General features: G+C 47.7%; 1 protein-coding gene across 1 annotated transcript in view; it reads right to left on the bottom strand.

Moving 5' to 3' along the window:
• The window catches only part of LOC149325891 (uncharacterized), a 94,906-nt gene extending 68,170 nt beyond the window's left edge, over positions 1–26,736 (bottom strand). The window contains exon 1 of the mRNA XM_089564404.1: positions 26,649–26,736. Within this exon, the coding sequence (XP_089420530.1) occupies positions 26,649–26,733 (85 nt within the window). The 5' untranslated portion in view covers positions 26,734–26,736. The remainder of the gene's footprint in view (positions 1–26,648) is intronic.
• Positions 26,737–27,078: the final 342 nt, after the last annotated feature.

The raw sequence follows: 27,078 nt of genomic DNA, 5'->3' as shown, positions 1-27,078 counted from the left end.
TCTCGTTCGCCCAAGTGGAAACCATCTTCCATCTGCACCACGTCACCTCAGAGGCATCTCGGTTTCGTCATGTACTTTCCAACCTGCCTCCTGATGTGGCTAAAGAGGTAGCGTACATCATCGCTGGACGCTTGGGCGATGCCCCGTACCAGCGACTAAAGCAGGGTCTTCTGGACCGCACCACGGCGTCCGAGAGTGCGCGCTTCCAGCAGCTGCTCACCTATGAAGAGCTTGGAGAGCGCCGCCCCTCCCAGCTACTCAATAGCGCTCGGCAGCTCCTAGGCGAAAGCAACGCAGACTCGAACGGCGCACTGTTGAGGCAGCTCTTCCTGCAACGCTTGTCGCAGTCCGCCCGCCTCGTCTTGGCTGCAGCGAGCGACTTTACCCTTGACCGCCTCGCCCAGCTCGCTGATCGAGTCCACGACGTGACTTCTCCTTCCGTCTCCTTCTCCACCGGAGACCCCCGTCATTTCACGGTTAGAGGCCCGGATCAATCAGCTGGCCGTTTCTATTGATGCCCTTCGGACGTCCCCACCTGCCCCGCATGGTTTATCCTCAACACCTCGCCGCCGTTTGTCTTCGCCGAGTGGTCCGCACTCGTCCAGTCCTCGCAGTCCACGTCTCTGCCGGTATCACCGAACTTTCCAGCACCACGCTCGCCACTGCACTCCACCATGCAGCTGGTCGAGAAACGCGCAGCGAGATCACTGACGGCGGCGTGTGACCTCATTCGTCAACCTGGCCGCCTTTTCGCCGTCATGGATCGCATTTCTGGCCTGCGCTTCCTCGTCGACACTGGTGCCGAAGTCAGCCTACTGCCGTCCTCCAAGGAAGATCGTGCTTCCAAGTCACATGGACCTATTCTCCGTGCGGCCAACTCAACCTCCATCGCAACGTATGGTCTCCGATCCCTCACTCTGGACATTGGCCTGCGGCGCACGTTTCGATGGGTCTTCATCGTCGCCGATGTACATCAACCCATCCTCGGTTCCGACTTCCTGACGCATTTTGATCTGGACGTCACCATGCGTCACCATCGTCTCCACAACAGCAAGACGCGCCTTTCCATCACTGGCTTTATATTGGCTGTCGCTTCCACTGGCATCCGAACTCTGCTTCCGTCATGCCCGTACGCCCAAGTCATCGCAGACTTTCCCGAGGTCACGAGGCCTTGTAATCTCCACCAGCCACACAAGCACGGTATAACCCACCACATTGTCACGCGTGGTCCACCTGTGGCAGTTCGACCGCGCCGCCTCTTCGCTGAGCGTCTGGCTATTGCAAAACGGGAATTCGACCACATGCTACAGTTGGGTATTATTCGCCCTTCGTCCAGCATTTGGGCCTCACCACTCTATCTGGTGCCCAAGAAAGACCCGGGTGACTGGCGTCCGTGCGGCGACTACCGGGCTCTCAATGCTCACATGGTCCACGACAGCTATCCCCTTCCACACATCCAAGACTTCACTGGACATGTTTTTCTCAGGTGAGACGCTGTTCTTAAATCCGATAAGGTTGCACCCCTCCATCAGGTGGGGGCCAATTCAACACGAGGCACACTTCTCTAAGATGGGAAACAATCAGTGTTGCACACTACTGTAGCAGGCGGAGTCACTCATTGCAGAGTCATCCCGTGCGATCGGGCCTGGAAAAAATTGCAAATCTGCTGCTAATTCTTGTTGTGCACTAATAGTGATGCAAGCGGCACCATGTCCCCGAAAACGCATGTGGTCCTTGAGAAGCCGTGAGCCTGAACTGTAGCGAGCTCTCTATGTTGGGACCGGCTCCTGACAGAAACAGGTAATTACATGATGGCTCCACCCCTTTATTCCCCCGAACGGGCGCCCTTGGTTCTGTCCGTCGTCGGTCGCTGTCCCCAGGCGTTCTCCTCCGGGAAAGTCATCCCCAACCCCGAAGAGTGAGAAAATTCCGCAGGCGCTTTCTCAGCACGGCACCGTACTTTGCGGTCATGGTCGGGCCAAAAGGCTTGTCTCAGGCTGCGTCATGTCAGGTTCTTTATTTATTTATTTATTTATTTATTTTATTTACACATACTGCAGTCATAGAGACCAAGCAGGGGGGCAACATTCAAAAAGCAAAAATAATATCAAACACTACGCAAATCCAGCGTTCCGGCAACAATAAAAGAAGAAAACCAAACAGAGGGCAATGATATTGTTAAGTTTACACATACAATAAGACACTCTTTTCAAAAGCAGCGGCATCCTGAGCCGAAAAGACATTTGCTGGCAGTGAGTTCCATGTTGTGATTGTTCGGGGAAAAAATGAGTTTTTGAACGTATTTGTGCGTGCAAAGTACGGGGTAAGGTGCGTGCAAAGTACGCACTGACACCGCTCAGTACACGGGCCTCCGGCATTTCGCCTCTCACAAAATCCGAGTATCATAACCACTAAGCCACAGCAGCGGCCCTCTCACGTTTGTAAAGGTGGGGCAAATTTTTGACCACTTTTCGGGAATTTGAAGTCTTCGTCACGCCGCGGTGGTGCTAAGCCTAACGGCGCCGGGGCCTGCGATGGCCCCGGTCGGGGATCCCTCGGCTCCGGCGGCTCCAAATCAAGTCACCGGGTACGACGCGCAGTCCTTGCGGATCGTAACAATGGATACTAACCAATCCGAGGATACGACTCAAGGCGAGGATCCTCTACCAACCGAGGACGATTACCTTGAAGATATGGTCCGCGTCTGGCGCGGAAAGAAGAACGCGGCGGCGGCATCGAGGGACGCTGGTGCTGGTGCCACCCAGCAACAGGCGCCGGCTAGCTCTACGCATACGCAGGGCGGGAGTGCGCTGAACGCAGCCTCGAAGCGCTCCAAGCAACTCCGGTGGCGGCCGCAGAACGCACCACGTATCGAAAAAGACGACATCGTCGTGGTGCCCAAACCGCGAAATACGGTGACCTCAGAGCAACTTTTGGTCCTGGACAAGCCGGCGGTGCAATCCGCAGCATCCTCGGGGACGACGAAAATGCAGGACTTGCGGTGTGGCCTGTTTGGGACCAAAACGTGCTAGTATGTGTGTTGAAATCAGTCGACACCGCAGAGAAGCTACTCCGGGATATTGTGCTGCGGGTTCGGGAACGCGAGCTACCGTTCCGGGGACACCCCAAACTCTCCGCTGCGTTCTGTCGCGGCGTCGTGTGTGTTTCGCGTGACGAAACGTCTGAAAGCGTTAAAAGAAAACTCTGTGCGGAACCAAATGTGGTGTCTGTGCGCCAGCTGCGGAAAACCCCGGTTGCGGTGATCACATTCGTGGGGACTAAGGTGCCACGGACGGTGTTGTACAGCTACGAACGGCTCCCTGTTCGCCTGTACAAGAAAACAGTGCCTGCATGCCACCGCTGTGGCACAGTGGGCCATTGGGCCGATGCGTGCCCGGGACCGCAGCCGGGGCGCTGCAAACGCTGCGGAGTCCAGGTTCCCGATGCCACTCCTCACGGCCCGGCGGAACATGACTGTGTTCCGAGCTGCCTCATCTGCGGAGGCGGCCACCCTACCGGAGCTCCTGGCTGTGCCGGGCGATTCCGGAAAGCCATCAAACGGAGCTCCCCATCCGGATCCAAACCGAAGACAAAGACGGGGCCCAAGCAGGCTCCTCCGCCCAAGGCCAAGAAAGCGCCAGCCGATCAGGAAACCAAGGCCAAAACCGGGCCATCGAAACCTGTCAAGACCGCGACCCAGGCGATGTCCCCGGACCTCAACGCCAGGGACTTCGCGCCCTTGGCACCCGTCCAACCGCAGGTGAGCAGTTGTAGTAGGGCATTCTCCGGGCCCCCTACCCGTCCCTCCCCTACCCGTCCCTCCCCACCGAAACCGCCCTACAGCAGCAGGTAGAGGAGCTCAGGCGCCAGAACCAAATTCTAGCACGCAAAATTCAGGAATTAGAGGCCAAACAGGCCGGGTCATCCGAACCAATGCAAGAAGCTGAGCCTGACGACGACGATGACGGATCATCCGTAACATCTTGCCTCACTAGCGTCTCGCGGCAGAGCGGGGACACGGTATTTGGATCTACTGGTCGCGTCGCCGGCCTGGAGGCACTGCAGCGCAAACCGAGCAACTGGAGGAGCAAGTGGCGGCCCTCGCGAATCAAATCATGTCAGCAGTCCGCGAGTCCTTCCAGGACATGTTCAAAGCAGCTTTAACGCAATTACTTCCCGACCTTATGGCCCAGGTCACTGACTCGGCCCTTAAAGCCGTGCAGCCCTGGGTCAGCACCCAAATTAAGTACGCCACATGCTGCGAATCCCATCACATCAAAAGTAAGACAGCCTCCCGCCAGGCAGCGGAGGAACATGGTTCAGGCTCGCCAGCTGGTGGGTCGGTGCGGCCCCTCACTGGGGTTGCGCCGGCTTCCGGCCAGAGCTAATCCGATCGCCCCTAACTAAATACAAGATGGCTAGCATATGTAATAGGAATGCTAAAAACTTTGAAAAATTCCAGATTTCCCAATGAAACTGCAGGGGTTTCAGAGCTTGGAAAAAGCGGTCACACCTCCAGCTTTACCTGCAGTCCCTAGGTGACATGCCGGCGCTCATTGCCCTGCAGGAGCCCGGCATAGACGCTAAATTATCAGGCTACATCACCTTTCAGGAGGCCCCTCTACGTGCATCCTGGTGAATAATGTTTACACCGTGGTTCAGGTCGACTTAGACTTGAGTACCGAGCAAGAATATACAATGGTCCGAGTACTGCCTCTCAGACGCCGCGACCCGTCAATGCATATCCTCAAAATACTGCCCTCCGCATAAGCCGCGCGTAACTTTCAAGTGAATCTTCCTTCGCGCGATAAAATTGGCAGCCAAAGAGCCTCTAGTGATCGTTGGAGACTTCAGTGCTCCCAGCCTTCATTGGGGCTACCACTTCGAACAGGCAAGAGGACGTAAGCTGGCGGAGCTCATCTCCACCCTCAGCCTCACGTTTCTCACGGACCCGGCGTATCCCACCCGAGTGGGGAATTCGGTAACCTGCGACACGTGTCCAGACCTTTCTCTCGTCAAAAATGCTAGAGCGGCTGCTTGGGAGAACTTGGGAGATTCTCTAGGCAGCGATCACCTCCTTCTCCGGATTACACTCATGGCGAAGGCAGCGCGCAAAAAATGGGGTCAGGCCAAGCTGACCGATTGGCACAAATTCCGAAATCACACTATCCCTCCCGTACTATTTTCCGGCGGCTACGCGGAGTGGGCTAACCACATATACAACATTCAGAAACAACACGTCACAACACTACAAACCACCGAAGAGATCCCCGCAGTGGACACCCACCTCCTGCATTTGTGGGAGGCGCGCCGGAGCTTAACTAAACGGTGGAAAAAGCAGAAAACTAATCGCAAATTACGCGACCTCATCGCCAAACTCACAGAGCAGGCTGCAGCGTATGCTGCCGAACTCTCAGATTCAAATTGGATAGCACGCTGCAACGCCGCAGCTCATCAGATAAGCTGGAAGGGGACGTGGCGTCTCTTTCGCAGTCTAATCGACCCCTCCCAAACGAGAGGGGAGACGCAAAAGCAGCTCCGCCGGGCTCTGCAAGGGTTTCAAGGTACGGCGGCGCAACTTGCGGACACTCTGTGCGACAGATATCTCGGTCGTATGGAGGACCCGCCTGGGCCAGAGTACATGTACTCTGGCAGGCCTAATGAAACACTCGATGACCCTTTTGAGTTGCACGACCTTAAGGCAGCCTTAGCAAAAATGCGCCGGGGTACGTCTCCGGGACGGGACCACATAACAGTGAACCTGTTGGCGAACCTACAGGACTCAGCCTACCTTCATTTATTAGAATACATCAACCAGATCTTGGACGGGCGTCCACTCCCTCCAGAGTGGAAAACGTCAATTGTGACGTTTATCCCTAACACAGGTAAGGCCGTGAATATGGACAACCTGAGGCCCATATCACTGACCTCAGGTACGGGCAAGCTTATGGAGACGATGGTATGGGATCGCCTCTCTCCATACCTGGAGAGTAAGGGCTTCTTTGCAGTCCCCATGTTCGGGTTTCGCCCCTACAGTCTGCACAGGATGTCCTTCTCCAGCTGCACAGGGATGTAATACGACCCACAACTATGCAACACAATGACAAAGCCATCCTCGCCCTTGATCTGAAAGGGGCTTTCGACAATGTAAAACACGGAAGCATCCTGGCCAACTTGAGTTCTACCGATTGTGGGGCTAGGACCTACGCGTATGTAAGAGATTTCTTGACTAATCGCCAGGTCTTTCTTCGGATTGAGGGCGAGGAATACGGCCCTTACATGATGGGAACACGGGGTACCCCTCAGGGAGCAGTGTTATCACCGCTCCTGTTCAATATTGCTATGATGCGCTTCCCAAGCCAATTGGCCCGGGTGGAAGGCATTCAACACGCGTTATATGCCGATCATATTACAATTTGGACCACTCAGGGGAGCCTTGGGGACATGGAGGACCGCCTTCAGCAGGCTGCTTCTATAGTCGATGCGTATGGTAATGACTGTGGGCTCCAATGTGCTCCAGAGAAATCAGAGCTTCTGCATGTCAGAGCGAACCCAAAGGATAGGACAGCAATACACATCTCTCTGTCAGGAGGTCCATTAGAGAGGTGGAGGAGCTCCGTATTCTGGGCCTTTTCATTCACCAGAGACTCAGTACGGACTCCACTATTGCGAAACTCAAGAGAGTAGGGTATTTATGTTTACAAATAAGGTTATTTGTAAACATAAATACCCCCGAAAGCAGAAGGTTTGACAGCCGTCGCCGTAGCTCAGAGGTAGAGCACCGGACGCGTAATTCGGAGGTCGTGGGTTCGGATCCCACCGGCGGCATGTGGTTGTTTTTTCTTCTGCTTTTCTAATCAATTAGCTTTAAGCGACATCATATTCAGTAATATTCTTACTTGATCAACACCACAAAAAATAAATAACTAAATAAATCCCCTGTGCTCCTAGGTTTCTGTGGCTGTTGGCTTCTCTCATATTTATAACGAGCCCCTCATTCCCCTTCCCTTGTTTGCTTAATACCCTTATCAGGGGCATTTGGGGTGTACAATGAATAAAGAAACCGCAAAAATTGGAGGAACATTTTAGTGTCCTTAGTGGCATTATGTTTCCGGAATGGTGCATTTCGCTCGCGGCCCTGTCTTCCGCTTTCTACTGTGTTTAACAAATGGTAACTAAGACACGGAGTCCGCTAAAGCACGAGTAGCACGACCACTACCGGTTTGTCAGGTACTATGTCTACTGCTTTTTCTAATTTGAGGTGCCATCTAATTAGTAATGCCACTCTAATACCTATTTATGCCTCAAAATGAATCGCCTTGTTAAAGCAACAAAAATATGCCACCAATGTTTTTGCAAAGTTCCTTTTTATGCGTTATTAGTGTGTTTGTTCTTGCTCTTGCATTTTCGCAACTCAAGGCAGGTGACCTCTAGGCGTAGTCTCAGCACGAAAGCTAATACAGATGCAGAACTGCGAAAGCGCAGAAAATGTCCTCCCCTGTGTTCCTGCAAAAAAAAAATGAATTTCTACTCTAGGGGGGAATCCTTCGCATTGCCATTGGAGCATGAGACTCGCTGCACGTATCTCGAGTGTGTTGGATCCGTTATTTAATTTCTGTGGGTTTAAAGCGGTGCTCACTCTTCTCACATTTCAATATGCAGCGAATGTAAGGTGAGGAGCGCACTGTTTGCTTGGCCGCATCTCCTGGAGCATGCGACAATGCCGATGAGGTAAGGTCCCTTCTCTCAGCGGATTCATAACCTTTTTGACGATATGCAGGACGCTGTCTTAACTTCCCAGCACACTCGTCTCCTTCCCACCTATGTGGGCCGCGCCAGCCTTAATCATATTGGCAACCGTGATGCCTTTCGCACTCTAGTTCCCACAGAGGCTCTCCCTGTCCGCTCGCATCTTCACCTCGACCCCATAACCCGCCACAACCCCCAAATACAGGTGCTTTGGAAAAGCGTGGAGGCAAAGCATCCTTTGCAGTGTAAGTAAGCAGTTGAAAAGCCAAATTTTGTTGAACCGCACAGCACAGGGTAATGGCGTTTTCGAAATTAAAAAACTGACATGGCTAACTAACGACAGGCTACTACAAGTCTCTAATTGCAAATAGACGCCTAACTGTAATAGATTTAAAAAAGTAAGTATTAAAACTTAGTTCACCACCTTACTAAATATTATTTGCCGGTTTTTCGTGATCGCCAACACTTGCAATAGTTTCCCCCGAAAGCCATATTCTTACCTCAAAGAGCCCATTTTTGAAAATTTCGGCAGTCGTCTATAAACAGCTAGTAATATATTGTGGGACTGTTCGTTTTTAACCCATTAGTGCCCAGTGTACTTTTGAGAGTACAGTTAAATTTTTTATGATTTGAACACGAAAGATTGATTTTTTTTTCTTTTCAAGTGGGTCATGCATTTGTCGCCAGGGGACCAGCCGACACCACTTAACTAAGAAAGCGCGTTTTCTCTTCTCAGTATATCATCTTTCCTTGGTGAAACTTTATAATATTTGTTTCTCATGAATTGCACCGGTAGTCGCTGCTGTATAATTTTCTCGCGGCCACGTTTATGTACATATTACGCCAGCTTCAAGTACAGAGAAGCAGGAAAAACGAAAGTAAACAACGGATGCTTTGAATGTACCGCACCTTTGGCTTTTTTTGCGCTACGATGAATTATATGCTGCTGTACTTTCTATACTACATTAGAAAGATAGGATGCGCACATGGAACAATCACAAAAAAGAAGACGGGACGGGCGCAAACTAGCAACTGAGGTTTATTCCAGGAATCGCCATTTATACATAAGCATGTCAGCACTGGCAACAAAGGGCATCAAAGACAGATAGGGCGCATAAAAAAACGAGATAAGAACGCTAGATGGATTCAGTTCATCATGTTTTCAAGGAAACGTGTCTCTCTATTAAAAAGTTGGATTGACGTGTCACTGATGCAATATTTTCCTTTCTTTTTGATCAAATAAGCCTCGAGAAGTTCCCGTGCTTTATCGTTGCGGCACCGGCGCAAAATCTTGACTTGTGTCAGGAGAGGCATGCATTTGTGTTCTAGGCAATGTAACGGCAAGGGACGCTGCTCCTTGCTTTCAGCGGACCTTTCGTGCTCACGATTGCGGATATTGATAGAGCGGCCTGTCTGTCCTATGTAAACCTCGCCACACGTTAATGGAATCTGATATATTACGCCAACCTGGCAGTCCACATAGCGGTTCTTATGTTTCACGCCGCACTCATTTTTCTTCTTTCTGGAAGCATGTCTTCCGATGCGGGCACACAGGTGATTCAGCTTGCTGGGTGCCGAGAAAACGAAGGGGACGCCGTGCTTCTTACCCACTTTCTTGAGATTGTGTGCGGTCCTGTGAACGTGCGGAACCACTGCTCGCCTCTGAGATTGGTTAGACATATCAGTATTTACATTCAGAGGAGCTTTCAACTTTTTTTGCCAGCGTTTCAACCACTGCCAGCACAACCACATGAGGGGAACCAGCCTCTTTCAATCTCGATACCTGCATATCGAAGCTGGCTTGCAATGCATGGGGACAAGACTTTTTTAAAGCTTTCTCGATCATCTGTTTCGCAATGTCCCTTTTCGCGGTTTTTCAGTGACGGAATCGTACGGTAATAATTGTTTTCTTATGCGGGGTCAAAAACATCGACACACATGGCCATGAGAAAAAGTAAGCTTAAGTTTTAGGAACTGCTGAGTGTTATTGACACTCAAATGGGTCTCAATGTCGACTAGCAAATTTCACATCTGGGGTACCTCAGGGATCGGTATTAGGTCCACTATTATTTTTACTCTACATCAATGATATAAGTGAGGGCATCCAATGTCAAATAGGATTATTGGCTGATAATTGTGTACTGTACAACCAAATAAAGGATGCGAGTGATGTGCATGCTCTCCAACACCACCTAGACAGAATCAACGAATGCTGTGTAAAATGGCATATGAGACAAAATTTAAATAAAACTGTCTGTATGACATTTACCAGAAAGAAAAATCCTCACGTGAGCAGCTATAATCTACATGGTATGAGGTTAAATCAAGTTTCGGAGTATAAATACTTAGGTGTTTACTTTACATCTCAACTAAAGTGGCAGAGACAGGTTGATTATGAGCTGCGAAAGCTTTGGGCTTTCTGCGTAGAAATGCCAGGTCTTTTCCACTATCTACAAAAGAATTTTTTTATAATACCAATGTTAGGTCAATCTTTGAATATGCCTCTACAATTTTGGATCCTGTAACGGTGCAAGATAAAGCCAAATTAGAAAGGGTTCAGAACTTAGCTGCTCGGTTTGTGTCTGGGATTTACAGAAAAGATATCTCTGCCGAGACTTTGAAAGAAGGACTGTAATGGGAGCATATGGAAATCCGTCGACGTAAGTTGCAATTCAAGTTTTTTCACGTGATTTATCATTGTTCTGTTGACATAGAAAGATCGAAGTATATACTGGCACCTCATTGTATCTCTGACGGCGCAGACCACAGTTTCAAAGTACGGGAGATTGCCTCCAAAAATAATGTATTTCGATTGTCTTTTTTTCCCAGAACAATACGCGATTAGAACAAATTGTCTTCAGACACTGCTTGTATTATGTCTAATGATGTTTTCTTTTCTACCTTATAAGAACCTTTCAGTTTCATGGTTCTGTGAAATTTTTATCTGTTTTCGTGTTTTTTTTGTTTTGATGCAATTTGGATTTGTTTCCGTGGCCGACACTGCTGGTGTTGTTTGTTTTTTTTGTATACCCTCCCCCACTCTAATGCCGCTTGGCACTGTGGGTAAATAAATAAATAAACTGTAAGGCGCGCCAGCAAAACCAATTTAATGTTGAAAAATTTTGCTTTTTGAGAGATATTCAAAGCTGAATTGAATAGTGATCTTTTTCTTTTAATCTCCAGTGTTGTACGCGTGTTGAGTGTGTGTTTCTTTTGATGTTTTCGCTCCTTATTGACTGTTTTGCTTTAAATTATAAATATGGCTTCATTTTGTTTGTTTTATGCCAAGCATACTACTTTAGCTACCACTTCAGCCCTTCACCGTGGTTATGCGCCTCCAAATCACGTGATACATGACGTCACACCACGTGACACGATGACGTCACGACAGTGGAGAAACGGGGGCCCACCTCGCGCCGTCGCTGTGGTTGTGCGCCTCCAAATCACGTGATACATGACGTCACATCACGTGACACGATGACGTCACGACAGTGGAGAAACGAGGGCCCACCTCGCGCCCTCGCTGTGGTTGTGCGCCTCCAAATTACGCGACACGATGATGCTTCGCATTCTCCAGGCTTAACCAAGTTAAGCCTCAGCCATTTTTTTTGTTCTGTTTGTTATGTTATTGGAAACTGCACGTGATAATGTTCCACTTCGGCAGTTGGGGACGCGCTTCCAATTCGCGACACAGGCGAGGATTGTCATCGTTCTGTATACAGATTGATATCCTCGTGAAGAACTTCGCTTCTTGAACTTGAACTTGAATCCAAACTTTATTTCAAAACACAAACTTTATTTCTAGCAAAACAGCCTACGTCCCTGTTGTACTTGCAAGTCTGCGCGAAGAAGCTCTTTAGGCTTCACACTACCAGCCGACAGCTGGACGTCTGGGATTTTCTCACACCCTCCACCGCATTCAAGAGAAGTATTACTGGCCCCTACAATCTGCCGAAGTCGCAGATTATTTGAAAACCTGCGGAGATTGTGGGCCATTTGGCTATTTGGCTCATTTGGCAGCACTGGCAGCGCAGCGGACTGCACGCTCTGAGCCTTCATTCCGTCTGCTTTGCAGAATCCCGGTATCATCTGTGTAGTAATCAGAAGCAAGAAAGAAAGCCGCCATCGGGATCGTCGTCTCTACCGGCAGGTGGTGCGAAAAACGACCGAAGCTTCTGCGCAGTTGGGACTTTGACGCCACCAGGATCCTCAGAGCGCATAAAAGGAACCGCCCGGCATAGCCACTCCTCATTTGGCAGCAGTGGCAGCGCAGCGGACTGCACGCTCTGAGCCTTCATTCCGTCTGCTTTGCAGAATCCCGGTATCATCTGTGTAGTAATCAGAAGCAAGAAAGAAAGCCGCCATCGGGATCGTCGTCTCTACCGGCAGGTGGTGCGAAAAACGACCGAAGCTTCTGCGCAGTTGGGCCTTTGACGCCACCAGGATACTCAGAGCGCATAAAAGGAACCGCCCGGCATAGCCACTCCTCATTTGGCAGCAGTGGCAGCGCAGCGGACTGCACGCTCTGAGCCTTCATTCCGTCTGCTTTGCAGAATCCCGGTATCATCTGTGTAGTAATCAGAAGCAAGAAAGAAAGCCGCCATCGGGATCGTCGTCTCTACCGGCAGGTGGTGCGAAAAACGACCGAAGCTTCTGCGCAGTTGGGACTTTGACGCCACCAGGATCCTCAGAGCGCATAAAAGGAACCGCCCGGCATAGCCACTCCTCATTTGGCAGCAGTGGCAGCGCAGCGGACTGCACGCTCTGAGCCTTCATTCCGTCTGCTTTGCAGAATCCCGGTATCATCTGTGTAGTAATCAGAAGCAAGAAAGAAAGCCGCCATCGGGATCGTCGTCTCTACCGGCAGGTGGTGCGAAAAACGACCGAAGCTTCTGCGCAGTTGGGACTTTGACGCCACCAGGATCCTCAGAGCGCATAAAAGGAACCGCCCGGCATAGCCACTCCTCATTTGGCAGCAGTGGCAGCGCAGCGGACTGCACGCTCTGAGCCTTCATTCCGTCTGCTTTGCAGAATCCCGGTATCATCTGTGTAGTAATCAGAAGCAAGAAAGAAAGCCGCCATCGGGATCGTCGTCTCTACCGGCAGGTGGTGCGAAAAACGACCGAAGCTTCTGCGCAGTTGGGACTTTGACGCCACCAGGATCCTCAGAGCGCATAAAAGGAACCGCCCGGCATAGCCACTCCTCATTTGGCAGCAGTGGCAGCGCAGCGGACTGCACGCTCTGAGCCTTCATTCCGTCTGCTTTGCAGAATCCCGGTATCATCTGTGTAGTAATCAGAAGCAAGAAAGAAAGCCGCCATCGGGATCGTCGTCTCTACCGGCAGGTGGTGCGAAAAACGACCGAAGCTTCTGCGCAGTTGGGACTTTGACGCCACCAGGATCCTCAGAGCGCATAAAAGGAACCGCCCGGCATAGCCACTCCTCATTTGGCAGCAGTGGCAGCGCAGCGGACTGCACGCTCTGAGCCTTCATTCCGTCTGCTTTGCAGAATCCCGGTATCATCTGTGTAGTAATCAGAAGAAAGAAAGAAAGCCGCCATCGGGATCGTCGTCTCTACCGGCAGGTGGTGCGAAAAACGACCGAAGCTTCTGCGCAGTTGGGACTTTGACGCCACCAGGATCCTCAGAGCGCATAAAAGGAAACGCCCGGCATAGCCACTCCTCATTTGGCAGCAGTGGCAGCGCAGCGGACTGCACGCTCTGAGCCTTCATTCCGTCTGTTTTGCAGGTTGGTTTGTCAGCCCTCTGTATATTAGCACGCTGCGCGTGCGTTTTTTTCGTTCGCTGTCGCTGCTGCCCTTGAGTGTTTCAATATACATTGTGCGAAGTTACTTTGCTGTGCATTTCGTTCAAAATGAGCAAACAAATCAACGATCTGAGAGAAGAACTGCGGTTAGGAGGTAAAGGCAGCCCGTGAAACAGTTGAACGGGATTTACGTGCCGATATGAGGGAACTGCGTGCGGAAGCGCGTGAAAATGAAAAAAGTATGACTCACATGAATGAAGTTTTTGAAGAGCTTAAGAAAGATTGCAATGACGTCAAGGCAGAGAATGCTACACTAAAAGAAGAAAACAATGCACTGCGTGCTGAGCTTGATGCCCTTAAGAAACGCCTAGCCGGCACGGAATTCCGTCTGACACAGACAGAGCAATACTCGAGAAAGAAAAACGTTGAAATTAAAGGCTTAGATGAAAAACCCGACGAGGACGTCACCAGCATTGTTTGTGATATTGGTGCGCTCGCTGGTGTGGCCATTGCCCCTGAGGACATTGAGGCTTGTCATCGCGTCCCGTCGAATAATAAGCCCAGCTGCATTGTTGTTCAGTTCAGTCAGCGCCAAAAGAGGGATTCCTTACTCGAAAAAGCTAGAAAGCTGCGCCTTAAGAATTCCGACCTTGGCAACACTTCAGAATCCCCTGTGTTTGTTAATGAACACCTGTGCCCTGCTCTCAAGCTTCTTTTGGGAATGGCTGCTGCCAAAAAGCGTTCTTCTGGCTGGAAGTATGTCTAGTGCCGCAACGGAAAAATTTTCGCTAGAAAGTCAGATGGCTCTGACGCATTGGTCATGAAGCAGGAAAGCGATCTTGAAAAGATGCAGTGAAAGTGTCCCTGTATCAGCTAGGACTTGCAAAAAGGGGGAAAAAACAAACAAACAATGGAGCAGTACATGGAAACTAACGTTCGTTGGAGCGGCGCTGTTAGGTCTAAAAACGTTTCCTGTCAGGACGTTGAACGCGTGATGGTACCACTAATTCGCAAAAAATGAAACGGCATACGGTGGAAGTTTTCAGACTTCCACACAACAGATTGCAACGAAGCTAACGTAGCACCAACGATTACGCTTCGAGCGGAAACTAGAAACCAGCCTTCATCGCCCTTTTGTAACATGTACACTAGGTTTGCAGTTGATTACGACAGTGCACGTCTCTTTCTTTTGTGCCCGCGGGCGTGTGAAGTCCCCTTTTTTATACGCAGACCTTTAAAAGTTAAACCACTGCCGATATTGCTTGCACAAAGCATTCTCAATGAGTCGTCATATGTTGGCGCAGGTTTCTGCGTACATTTGATATCGAACAATCTGAATGCCAGCCTAATGCACCGCCTCCAGTATGAATGGTGCGCAACAGCGCGAAGTTGTCTTTCCGCATATTTCAAGCGCTGGTCGATTGATAGCGTGTTGCCGAGATATAAATCTGTCCTAATTCTCTCACGATGACTTAGTGTATGAGCGGCTTAGTTGACGCGGCGGAGCTGGACGGCTGTGCATTGGGTGATTCTCGACAGTGTTTGACCTGCATTCATTTTAATCAGCGATCTGGCAGGAATAAGGATGGCGCTCTTGAGGTTTTCTTTAGCCAAGCCAATATTATATTTAATGTAGTGATGTTTTCAGAAACCTGGTTTGACTGTGAAGAGGACGTGATTAAGTTATCTGGCTACAAATCTTACTTTGTTAATCGTGTAGGTAAACGTGGTGGCGGTGTATCGATGCTCATTTCTAACGAAATTGAGTGCGAAGTTCTTGATGAGTTCTGTTGTGCTTCTACTGACTTCGAAGTGCTTGTAGCAAAATCGCGCAAATACTTATTGTGTAGTTGTTATCGTCCACCATGCGGTGACGTCTCTTCATTTTTCACTTTCATGGATTCTTTGCTAGAGTTTGTCAATGCTCAAAACCTCTACATTATATTGGGTGGAGACTTCAATATTAATTTTCCGGTTGAGAATACCCCAAAGATGAAATTTGAATCACTTTTGAATATTCACTCATGCCAAAATGTGATAACGTCACCTACAGGGCTAGCAGCTGGTTCCCAAACACTTCTTGATCCTTTTATAGTTAACTTCGAAACTTGTCGTATTAAATCTGGTATCATTAATTACTCTTTGAGTGATCACCTTCCGATATTTCTCTCAGTGTATCACGGTTTTAAAATCAATGCGAAATCTGAGCTGCCTTTGCTCCGCTGGCAAATCAATCCACGCACGTTATCTAGCTTTCGTGAATGCATTGCAGAAGTAAACTGGAATGACGTCCTCTCTGAATATAATCCTGACGTAGCTTATGACAAGTTCTTAAAAAAAATTTTATCTTTGTATAATTCCTGCTTTCCAAAAAAAAGTTTTCATAGGTCAAAGAAAATCCGGAAACCGTGGGTAACGTCAGAACTGCTAAACCGCATTAAAAAGCGTGACCGGCTTTTCCAGAAATTTATCAAAAGCAAGTGCCCGGACGCGCTCGAAGCCTTTAAGAGGTATTGAAATCAAGTCACCAAAGAACTTCGTACTGCTAGGAATCGTTACCACTATAATCTTTTAACTTCCTCGAATCAGCAATCAGGTCAGGTTTGGCGTAGATTGCACCAAATTTCGGCAAATCTCCGGAGACGACCACAAAGCTAGATAATAATGGCGTAGAAATATCAGGGCAGAGATTAGCAAATACTTTCAATGACCACTTCCTTTCTCTGGCCTCAGTGTCGTCCGGCGGAGACTACTCAACTTTCATGAAACCTTCTTGCCCACAAGCTGTGTTTTTAGAGCCGGTCTCGGAAACTGAAATAATAACTACTTTTGCGAGCCTAAAAAACAGCAACTCCACTGACATAATGGGCCTTCAAGTTAAGCCTGTAAAACATGTAATAGACTTAATTGCCCACACATTGGTGCATATATTAAACATCTGCCTTTCATCAGGGTTGTTCCCCCGGAGTATGCAATGTGCCAAGGTAACCGTAATATATAAAAAGGGCGACCGAAACAACCTTTATAATTACCGTCCGATTTCAATACTTCCATTTTTTTCGAAAGGACTTGAGAAAGTTATTCTCAAACGACTAACTTCTTTCACCGATCACTGTAACATCTTAGCTCCCGCGCAATATGGCTTCAGAAAAAATAGGTCCACTGAATTAGCGCTACTTACGCAAAAAGAAATTATCCTGGAAAGTTTTGAAAACAAAAATATGGTCATTGGTGTCTTCCTTGACTTTACTAGCCTTTGACTATATTAGTCACCGTATACTGATTGAAAAGTTGGAGTGTTATGGTATTCGCGTTGTAGCCCTTAAGTTGATTTCATCCTACCTTGAACACCGATCACAGTGTGTTGTGATAACAGGGCATTCTTCCACCGTAAAACCGGTTAAACTAGGCGTTCCGCAAGGAAGCATTCTAGGTCCTTTTCTATTTGTTTTATATATAAACGACATAGTAAACACTGACCCAACGGCCAAGTACATAATTTATGCAGACGATACAAGTTTATTCTTTTCCGGCTCTTCCGGTGCAGATTTGTCCCGTCGTGCTAATCGTGCACTTCGTATAGTTAGCACCTGGGCAGCAAAAAATGAGTTGAAGTTAAATATTGGAAAATCAAGGCTGTTATGTTTCATCCAAAAAATAAACTTTATGTACTAGCACCCATTCTAATTGAGGGTATAGAGATAGAGGTTGTGCAGAGTTTCAAGTCGCTCAGTGTTATTTTTTCTGCAAATTTGTCCTCAGATCAGCACATAAATGACCTCATCAAAAAACTTTCGAAAACTGTTGGTCTCATGCGGCGTCATTGTTTTACTTTTCCAAGAGCAGTTAATATTCTGCTTTACAACTCTTTATTCTCATCCACACTCAACTACGGCGCACTTGTATGGGGAACCACAAGAAAAAAAATATTAATGATCTTCACTTGCTACAGAAACGTGCCACCCGCATAATTTGTAAATCACCCTATTTAAGCCATACGAAGGACTTGTACAGGCAGCTGAACATTGTTAGTGTAGAATCTATGTACACCTATAGACTGTCTAAACAATATAAATTAGAAGAATCTAAAAATATAAATGCATTAAAATTGCTGGCCGGACTGGAAAAGCACAGTCCTACCTACCCAACGCGCAAGCCCGAACAATGGAATGTGAGTAAATGCCGTACGGGTTATGGAAATCAAATGTTGAAATTCCATCTGCCGACAATGCTAAATGATTTCTCGAAGGACGAGAACACAGATATACAATCTATTTCATTGAAAAACCTACGAAAGAAATTTGTATGGAATTAGAATGTGAACGTGCTTTTCTTATTCTTTGGAACCATTTGTTTTTTGCATTTACTTCTGTATCTCTACTTTTTACCAGATATATTTCAACTATCTTATACGGGAGTCTAGGTTCGTGCACGCTTCTATATGTTATGTAATAATTTCATTACCTGTATGTCTTATTGATGTATGCACAACTTGGACTGGCGTATGTTTCACTGTCAATTATTAGTCTGCTTTATGCACTTATATATATATTTTTTATTACTGCAGCAGTAGCTACAGATTGCGTTCCCAAAATCCAAATGCTGTGTTTTCTTTTCTTTTCTTTCTTTTTATTCTTACCATGCGCTGCCTCTGTTTGCCATGTATTGGGGTGCGGGCCTAGTCAAGCCTACGTCAGGCTTTTTGTCTGTACTCCAAACATCCTGGAGATGTTGAATAAAGATTGTATTGTATTGTAAAAGAACCCTCCCACCCGGCCAGCAGGATCTCTCAACCCCATTGAACCCCCTTCAAGGCCCTTTCAGCAGATAGGCATGGGCTTGCTTGGCCCTTTCCCGAAGTCAACGTCTGTAAATAAGCGCATCATCATGGGATTGGTTAAAAACTCGCCCGGAAGGTAAATGACAGTAAAGCGATAAACTTAACCCGCCATCGTTGAAACGAAACATCGGCCGCCTGCAAATCGGAGATAAAACTACAGCAGCTTCACAACGAGCGACTCTTCGAGGGTCGGCTGTCTGGAATTCCGCCATCGTTTCCCTTTAATTTGCTGCGTGAAAACTCGCTTTGAAGACCACCTTAGCCTTATCGACCTTCGACTACTACTCCTTTACACTCGGAATGCGACAAGCGGACAAGAACGTAGTGTTTTTTGCGCGTACCCATTTACCGCGGCAAGGTAATACCAGCATGCCTGTTTTCTTCGATTTCTTTGAAATTCAAGTAACACTTGTTGCTGGGCTAGTGTGTGCATTATTCTTCGTACAAAAGTTAGCGAAAAACACGACACTCACAAGAAAGGTGGACAGGACAACGCTATAGGCAAGACCCTGAATGGATAGCGGAAAGGAAATTCCAGGCACATAGGAAGCTAGCGCCACAGTGCACAGAATTCCTGTGGCGCCATTTCTCGATCAACTCACCGAGATCTCCAGGAAGGCAGAAAGCGAATAGCGGTTCTCTGGAGCGTCTGGGTAATGTTGAAGTCCAGGAGGAAGTTTTCAAGGTCCTGGCAGAAGGACCGAAGTTCAGTCATGAGCCAACTACAGTGGCTTACGAGCTCCTGGCTCTGAATAGGCGAGTGGCTGGGAAGGCACCGCCGGAGGATCGTGAGCGATGCCAGCTGGATGGAGTGGACGCGCTGGCTAGGACGGCTACCAAGAGAGCCGGAGGATATGGGTCTACGGTCAACAAAGTGGTGAATTACTTCAAAGAGAACGACATTCCTCTGCTGCAAGCCGACTAGGAAGGCGGTTTTGTGGTGGTGCCGAAGGGGGTTTATAATGAAAAAGCCTGTTGTGCCGTTCAGAAGAATTTTAAACCGTCAAAACTCAAACCCGTGAAGGCCAAGTCAAGAGCCGTCGCCCTCTGCAATGAATTGGAACTGCAAAGGTTAGCAAAGTCTGTAAGTGACTGCAAGGGCAAAAGTCTTAGCATGTTTTTTACAGCTAAGACCCACAAAGAGGATGTACCATTCTGTTGCATTGTAAGCGAACGGGGATTTTGGCAACGCCTTGTGAGTCAGTTCCTCTTGAAGCATCTTAACCAGCTTGTGGTCACTGATCCTTTTGCAACAAAAAACTCTTTGGATATCATTGAATTTCTTAAAGATAAACAGCAAATTGGGTATTTCTTTTCTGTTGACGCGAAATATCTTTTCTATTCCATTCCCCATAAGGAATTGTTCAAAGCCGTACAAGCATGCATTGAGGAAAGTGGGGTTACGTCCATTCAAAACGCAGCTGGTGTGTCACTAGAGAACTTCATGACTTTGTTAGAATTTTGCCTTAAAGCTACAGTGGTAGAGTTTGAGAGTGGTTTGTTTATACAGAAGAAAGGGATTTGTATTGGTTCCTGTGTTGCGCCGGTTCTGAGCGATATTTTTCTTTCAATGATATATCAAAGTGTGAATCAGCAGTTACATAAAGATAAGGTATTGAAGGTTTTCAGGTACGTCGATGATTTTTTAATCCTTCTAAGTAAAGAGGACACGCAGCCCTATTTAGGCACAGTTAACGAGATTTTAAGAATTTTTAGTGAGAAAGGAGAAGGATTGGAATTTACACAGGAGCAACCGGAAAGTGATAAATTACAGTTTTTAGACCTGGAACTTTCCATAATCAATGAGAGGATGTGCTGGATGTACCACCCTCGTGCCCAGAAGGGATTCTTGTCTTATAAATGGGCGCACTCTAAGACTGTGAAGCGAGCCATTGTCATGTCAGGTTTAAAGGCCGCCATTGCGAAGTCCTGTTGCCATACCATGGAAACAAGCTTCCAGTGTCAGATGGTAAGGCTTCAGGATGTAGTCTTCCCACAGTCTGTCCTGACAAGTGTGGTGGAGTCCCTTCTTCATAGCACAAAAGGCGTGGAACGAAAGCGGCCTAAGCTTGTTGAAGAAAGAATTAAGCCAGAAGTGGTTCCCTACTCTAACCGCGTTGCCCATAATCTAAAAAAAGTTGCATCTAAGTTTAAGGTTCCAGTAGTATTCTCCGCTCCCTGTAAGCTAGCCTCGTTGTGTCCTCGTGTCAACTCGGAATAAAGAGGAGAAAAATCCTGTGGAACCAGACATACACATAGGTACGTGGAATGCAGTGAAAGGGTTGTATATCAGATCCCACTCACATGTGGAAAAGTGTATGTTGAACAAACGGGGCGTTGCTTGAATGAAAGGTTGAGGGAGCATGAACGTTCGATGGGGACAGGAACAGGTTCGAATCTGCCTCTTCATTGCAAGGACTGTGAACTAAACTCTTGCCGGCCCATTCTTGAAAGAACCGTTGTTTTAGGTAGAGGCCATGATCGAGTGTCCCGTGAATTAAAAGGAGCGTTTCTGATCAGAAAAAGGGCGCGAATGCTGTTAGCGATGCATCCATCTTCTTGTATAAAACTGAAGAATGCTTTTTAGAAAGGTTTTCCTGAGTACGAGCATGTGTACAGGTGTTTTTTCCCCCTCAATATAATCTCAAGTGTTCAGCGCACAGGCTTTTTATCAGGTTTTTCTTGCTTCATGTGTTTTCTGTTACTGCATTTGTTACGTTTTTTATACAATATCGTTTTGTTATCATCCTGTTGGATTCCATTCAGTCATGTTTCTTTGGCCTTATAAACCACGTGTTATGCTTTTAATGTTCTTTCGCCGCTTTTTATCGTTTTTAGCTACGTCGTGTTTTCAGTCTGTGTCTTTTATCGCTTTTATGACCCTTTACATCAGGTGCTGGCACGTGGTGTGACGGTGCGCCTATATATTAAGTTTGGTTTTGGTTTTGTGGGGTTTAACGTCCCAAAGCGACTAAGGCTATGAGAGACGCCGTAGTGAAGGGCTCCGGAAATTTCGACCACCTGGGGTTCTTTAACGTGCACTGACATCGCACAGCACACGGGCCTCTAGAATTTATCTTCCAAAGAAATTCTAGCCGCCGCGGCCGGGATCGAACCCGCGTCTTTTGGGCCAGCTGCCGAGCACCATAGCTACTGAGCCACCGCGGCGGCCAAATATATATATTAAGTGTTTCTTTCCAATAAGGGATCAGATGTCAGTAGCGCGTTGTCCTGTCCGCTTTTCTTGTGAGTGTCGTGTTTTGTGCTAATCTTTGAAATTACAGGGTTCGCCATGCAACGCTCACATTTCTAGCGTTCAGCTTTCTTATTCATTTGTTACAACAGCAGAAATTACAAGACAACTACGCAAAAAATTTAGAGCGAAAGGGCGAAAGACGCCACTTTTTGCATTCAAATACACCGCAGACACCGGACTTCTGGGAGATGCTGTCCTTCTTCAGGTGGGTTCAATAGCACACGCTCCAGAAAGCGGATTGCGGAATCCGGCCAATTAGTGGAGATCAGTGATATACACAGTAGTTTTGGCGCCTGCACACTCAAGGTTAGTAAACTAGCCGGTAACCTGTTCACTATTGCAGACGTTGGTGGGTCTGCCTCAGAGCCGGGACAAAATATGTATTTCCTCTGCGGCGCCGGTTTCACGGCCACTGCGATGGTCTAACTTGTGCGCTTGCGAAGGCGCAAACAGATCATAAATTCAATGTGGAGGTGTACTTTCGTTCGGTACTTATGCACACTCTTACTGAACAGTGCCGTAAATGCTGACATCGATCCGCTTGTAATGAGCAAAATATGTTGAACTTTGCAAAGCGCAATAAAAAGACAGGGACAAAAAGAAGAAGAAGCACGCAGGACAAACGCTTGCATTGCATTGCTTTCTGCATTGCTTGGAGCAAAATATGCCCTGAGAGTGATTCCCATGCAGCTGGAGCACAGAGCCACTGTGGATCGAATGCACTTACTTCTCGATGCGCATCTCATCGTGCAGAGCTTCCGCTCGAAGCCCACCCCAAATGTTGTTAGCCCATCGTTATTGAAAAGCCGACTGCTCTCTTGATATAGATATTCCCTGTCTGCCTCAGAACTACAGAAGAAGTATTTGCTCTGAGGTGGTGATGCAGCGACAGCGGCGATGAACAAGACGAGACGCTGGTTGAGGCGAAGACGTCTCGGGGAAGGCTGTGTGACAAACCGGAAACGGCCAACGGGGATCTGATTGCGAATCGCGAGGGGATTAGGCCGTGACAAGCAAATATCTTTTAAGGCGGAAGCCTTTAATGCCTCATCGTTGTAAGCAGGAGCTGTCGACAAGAAATGTCACGCTTTTCAGTTGGTCGAAACGGTCGCAACGTCACAGTGCGCGAATTTCAAACGGGGCCAATTGTACTTTGGCTACTAACCATACAACCAATTAAAGGGATCGTATAGTGATGCTCCAAGTAAGTTTGAGTTTAGTTAATTGCTTACTTAACCATTTAGTCCAATTAGCCTTTCTAGTCAGACCAGATAAATAAATAAAACCGACTAAGAAATTGGCCGAGCTTGGGAATCGAACCCCGGTCTCCGGAGTGCGACTCGAGCACGTTACCACTCCGCTATGCCAGCTCGATGGTTTGGAATGAACAAAGGTGCGTCTAGTGAATACGGTGTCTTCGTTCACTCCCATCTTCTTCCCTTCCCGTTACGGCGAGGTTCAGGTGTGCACCGAGATATGCGAGACAGATACATTTCCTTTCCTCAAAAAACAATTTACTGACGAGCAAGGCGTATTTGTCCGCGTTTCAGATTGGTCCAAATTGTGTTGTCACCACGCGCGAATTTTGACGGGTGTCCACCGATATATGTGAGACAGTTACTGCGCAATTTTCTTTCGTCAAATACAATTTTCGACTAGTGCTACTGAGATATGCGAGACAGTTAATGCGTAATTTCCTTTCCTCAAGTACAATTTTCATTTTCTTCATTACGGCCCCTCTTTCTTCTTTCACTCCACTTCCTCCCTTCCTGTACAGTGCGGCTCAGGTGTCCACCGAGACGACAGAGAATTACTGCGCCATTTACTTTCCTTAAAAAGCGTTGCGTTCAAAGGGCAAGGCATCGCGCCGAACGGGTGGTGGCGTTCAATGGACTCCGTGGCAGCGCTACAACACGCTGTCGCGTTCCACTCCTAAAGGCGAAGCTTAAGCGTCATTAATTGGGAGTTAATTAATGCACCAACAAAATGTGAAGTGAACAATCGTGTAGCAGAATGCTGCACTCAGGCTTTCGCCTTTCAGCACTTTAGCCGCTAAAGTTCCTCGTAATTTTTTGGTATTGAACCTAACCAGGGTGCAGAGAACACAGGCAAGACACTTCGCGCGATGGCGCCGTTCGTCTTTTGCCGCTGTCGCCTAAGCGTGAGCGTTCGCGTACATGGTGGTCAGCCTTAAATATTTTACAAGCAGTTTCGTCATTGACTTAATTTTCTTATTGTTTAAGGAATTTAAGATAAAAAGGCATTTAGTAAGCCTTACAGAGACGAACGGAGGCATTGAATTATGTCCGCTGCAAAAAATAACGCGAAGAGACCCAAATACTGTATTTTTCCTTTAGACACCCGATATGTCGCCGAATTTGACCTCGAAGTATAGCGGAAAGTTTTTAGCCAACCATGTTCCCCCCTCAAGTCTGTGGTGAAGTAGTACCGCAGTTGGAAAGTGCCTACGCAGACATCCGGGATGTGCTCTATCGTCAAATAGCCATTCGTCATTCGTCAAATCACATGCACTCTCTCAAAAGGCACCGGTGTGGTGGTGGTACCCCTCACTGAAGCTCTGAATCCTACTCTTCCCGGGTCGTTTTCTCCGGCCCACGCGGCCTCCGCCCTGAGCCTCAAAGAGCGTGAAGCGGGCATGGGTGCTAAAGGCGCCCACCGCATAAACTCTTGATCTTGCTGCTACACCAATGCTAGCACCGACGTCCGACCGGCAAACCAACTATTAAGAACCTGTAGATTTACGCGGCTACCGATATGAGGGAAAAATAAGAGGAAGCGGCCACAGGCACGTGAGGAGCTCTCGTACTGAGTTGCTGCTGAGCTTGGAGACTGCTTACTCAAAGCAAACACGGAGGAGCTCCCTGTGATACCTTATCTAGTGAAGCAGCGCTACGGCACAAGGCCAAGGGAAGAAAAGGACAAACACAGCGCTGTGTTTGTCTTTTTCTTCCTTGGCCTTGTGCCGTTGCACTGCTTGACTGGAGATGTCAGACCAACTCGGCCACCAGTTCATGTTGTACCTATAATACCTTGTCAAAGTAAAATATGTTATCCAAAAGACCCGCTCCGCTATGCACACAAACGCACGAGCCGGTCCGTCTGTTCGGCGCTGTGCTTCCCGCACATCACGACTGAAATGCTGCTGACACGGTCCGGCGGACATGCACTAAATCAAGGCGTCTGAAGAGCGGTCGGCGTACATAAACGCGCAGCGTGTTGTAAAAAGAAGGTAACTTGAGAGCGTTTACAGACGTGTAATTTCATTTTAACGAAGAGACAATGCCTTAACACCCTGCTTAGCCTCAAAGCACAGCGAGAGCTGTTACACTTACAGTTATCGAGGCACAGCTGAGGGACTCAGAGTTCGTCGATCTGCTTGGCTTCAGGGCTTCATCTGGCCGCAAAGCTTAGCTCTGACAGCCATCGCCAGCAGCCGGAGCCCGCAGCCAGTGCTTTTCCCTTCACGTTGCCTATTCATCAAAATGCGAATAAAGGACTACTACTAACGCTAGAGTTATATTACTGCGACTTGTTATGCCGCTGTTTTCATTAAAATGGGCTCATTTAAATCCGAGGTACGCGCATGATTGGTGTGCTTTCTTGCATTTTATTTGTTTGATCAAAACTGGGTAGTCTTTCCTCTATACTGTTCTGCCGGGTGCGTCGTCGGTCGCGTCGGTGTCCAGCGACTGGCCAATTTTGCTCTTTTTTTACAGCTTTTTATTTTGTACCGCATGTATACAAGATTTACCTTGGGGAGGTGCGTACACAAAAAACACTGTACACAACAAACACAAACACTATAAACACCTATATTTACATATGAGCGCGGCGTTCATCAGGTGCCGCATATTTGGTTGCCATTAATTCTACCGCCACTACCGGCGCCGTATATATACATAGTGTATACAATGCCATCGCCGCTATTAATACGCACACAAAGAGAGTGTACATACATACATTAATTAATGAGGATGAAACGCATATAAGCATGTTACGTACACTAGAGCATCACACTGACGCATGTACAATGTAATATATACATGCGTACAGCGCTATCGGCTCATAGGAATCACCCACCCTGCCCTAACCTCCACCAACCTGGGTCGCCATCACCGGCCAATTGGTAGTGGGCTATGGGTGAACTTAAGCCGATATTTAAGCTTGGCTTTCCCTGTTTTTTTCTTAAACAATAGCTAGACCAAAAAAGTGCAAATAATTTTAGTGCGGCCAGTTCTGGGTGTAAGAAACATTCCAAGAGAAAGAATTTCAATGGCTATGTTCGGCAGTGAAACATGCGGTGCCCTCCCATTGCGCAGCTGAACCAATTTAAACGAGCACTTTTCTTTGAGTTCTTTCTTTCTTTCTTTCTCTTTATTTGTTCCTTTCTGTTACAGAAAGCCGGAGCGAAAGCTGAAGGCTGCAGTGCCTGACAAAGGCTTTCGCTTCGGATGACGTTCAGCGAGCAGGTAAAGAGCACGCAATCTTTGGTCACATAGTTCGTTTCCATTTTAATAAAATTTCTTCTTTTTGGCTCTTGGTGAAACTGATTAGCAAGAAATCTCACTACTACGACTGATAAGGGCCAGAACTATGCTGCAAGATTCGGGGAATATCTGTGTTAATTTTGTGCTATTCTTTTCCCGTCAGTGCACTCACGCCAGTAGAACAAAGGCTATGGCGAACGACTACTGGTTCGAAGTTTGCGGCAACGAATGCGGCCAATGCTGCCGCATTTGAATGCAGCCAAATTTCTAAAACATCTATATACTGTGCGAGCTGGTCGAGAATCGAGATGTATTCATAGCGCTACGCTACGGTGCCTCTCGTAGTGCACGTCCAGCTTTAGGATTTAAACCCAGCGTCCTTCAACTGTTTTCTGCGGTGGACGTCGGCATGCCTAGGCCTCTAGCGATCGAACAGTTTGTGGCCCTTGAAATATTGAAAATTAACTCTGCATAAATAGAACTGAAGGCTGTTTTGCTGACATATATAAAGCCATCGTGAACAACTTACAGTGCGTTGTGTTAACTTCACAGTCGCCCATTGCCGGTCTCAGAGCCTGTATTAGGCCTAAAATGAAAAGAGCGTGGATAGCCATGGCTTTCCCCGGAGACACGCGCTTGCGGAGAGGCCCTCCTCTATGCCGCCACGGAAGGATGACTGATCTGCACCAGCTGGCGTCCGGATGATCAACATTTGGCTGAACAAATAGACAAGCTCCGTTGTGAGCTGCTCTTATTGCTTTTGCCTGCCTAAGTGATGAATAGTGCTGCATGTGTTCCACAGTCAAGTGTGTGAGTTGCAAATCCTGATAGGCCTCAAGAAATAAAACTGATGAGAGGCTTATCATTTCAAATATTGTACGCTGCAACAAGAGAACGCTGCCTTCGAAGGAGGTGTTCCCAATAAATTAAGTACATACTTTTAAAGTGTGCTCTTGCGC

The sequence above is a fragment of the Amblyomma mixtum genome, chromosome 10 (genome assembly GCF_055824585.1).
Source record: "Amblyomma mixtum isolate Tamu chromosome 10, ASM5582458v1, whole genome shotgun sequence".
Lineage (NCBI taxonomy): Eukaryota > Metazoa > Arthropoda > Arachnida > Ixodida > Ixodidae > Amblyomma > Amblyomma mixtum.
This window is presented reverse-complemented; position numbering and strand designations above follow the sequence as displayed.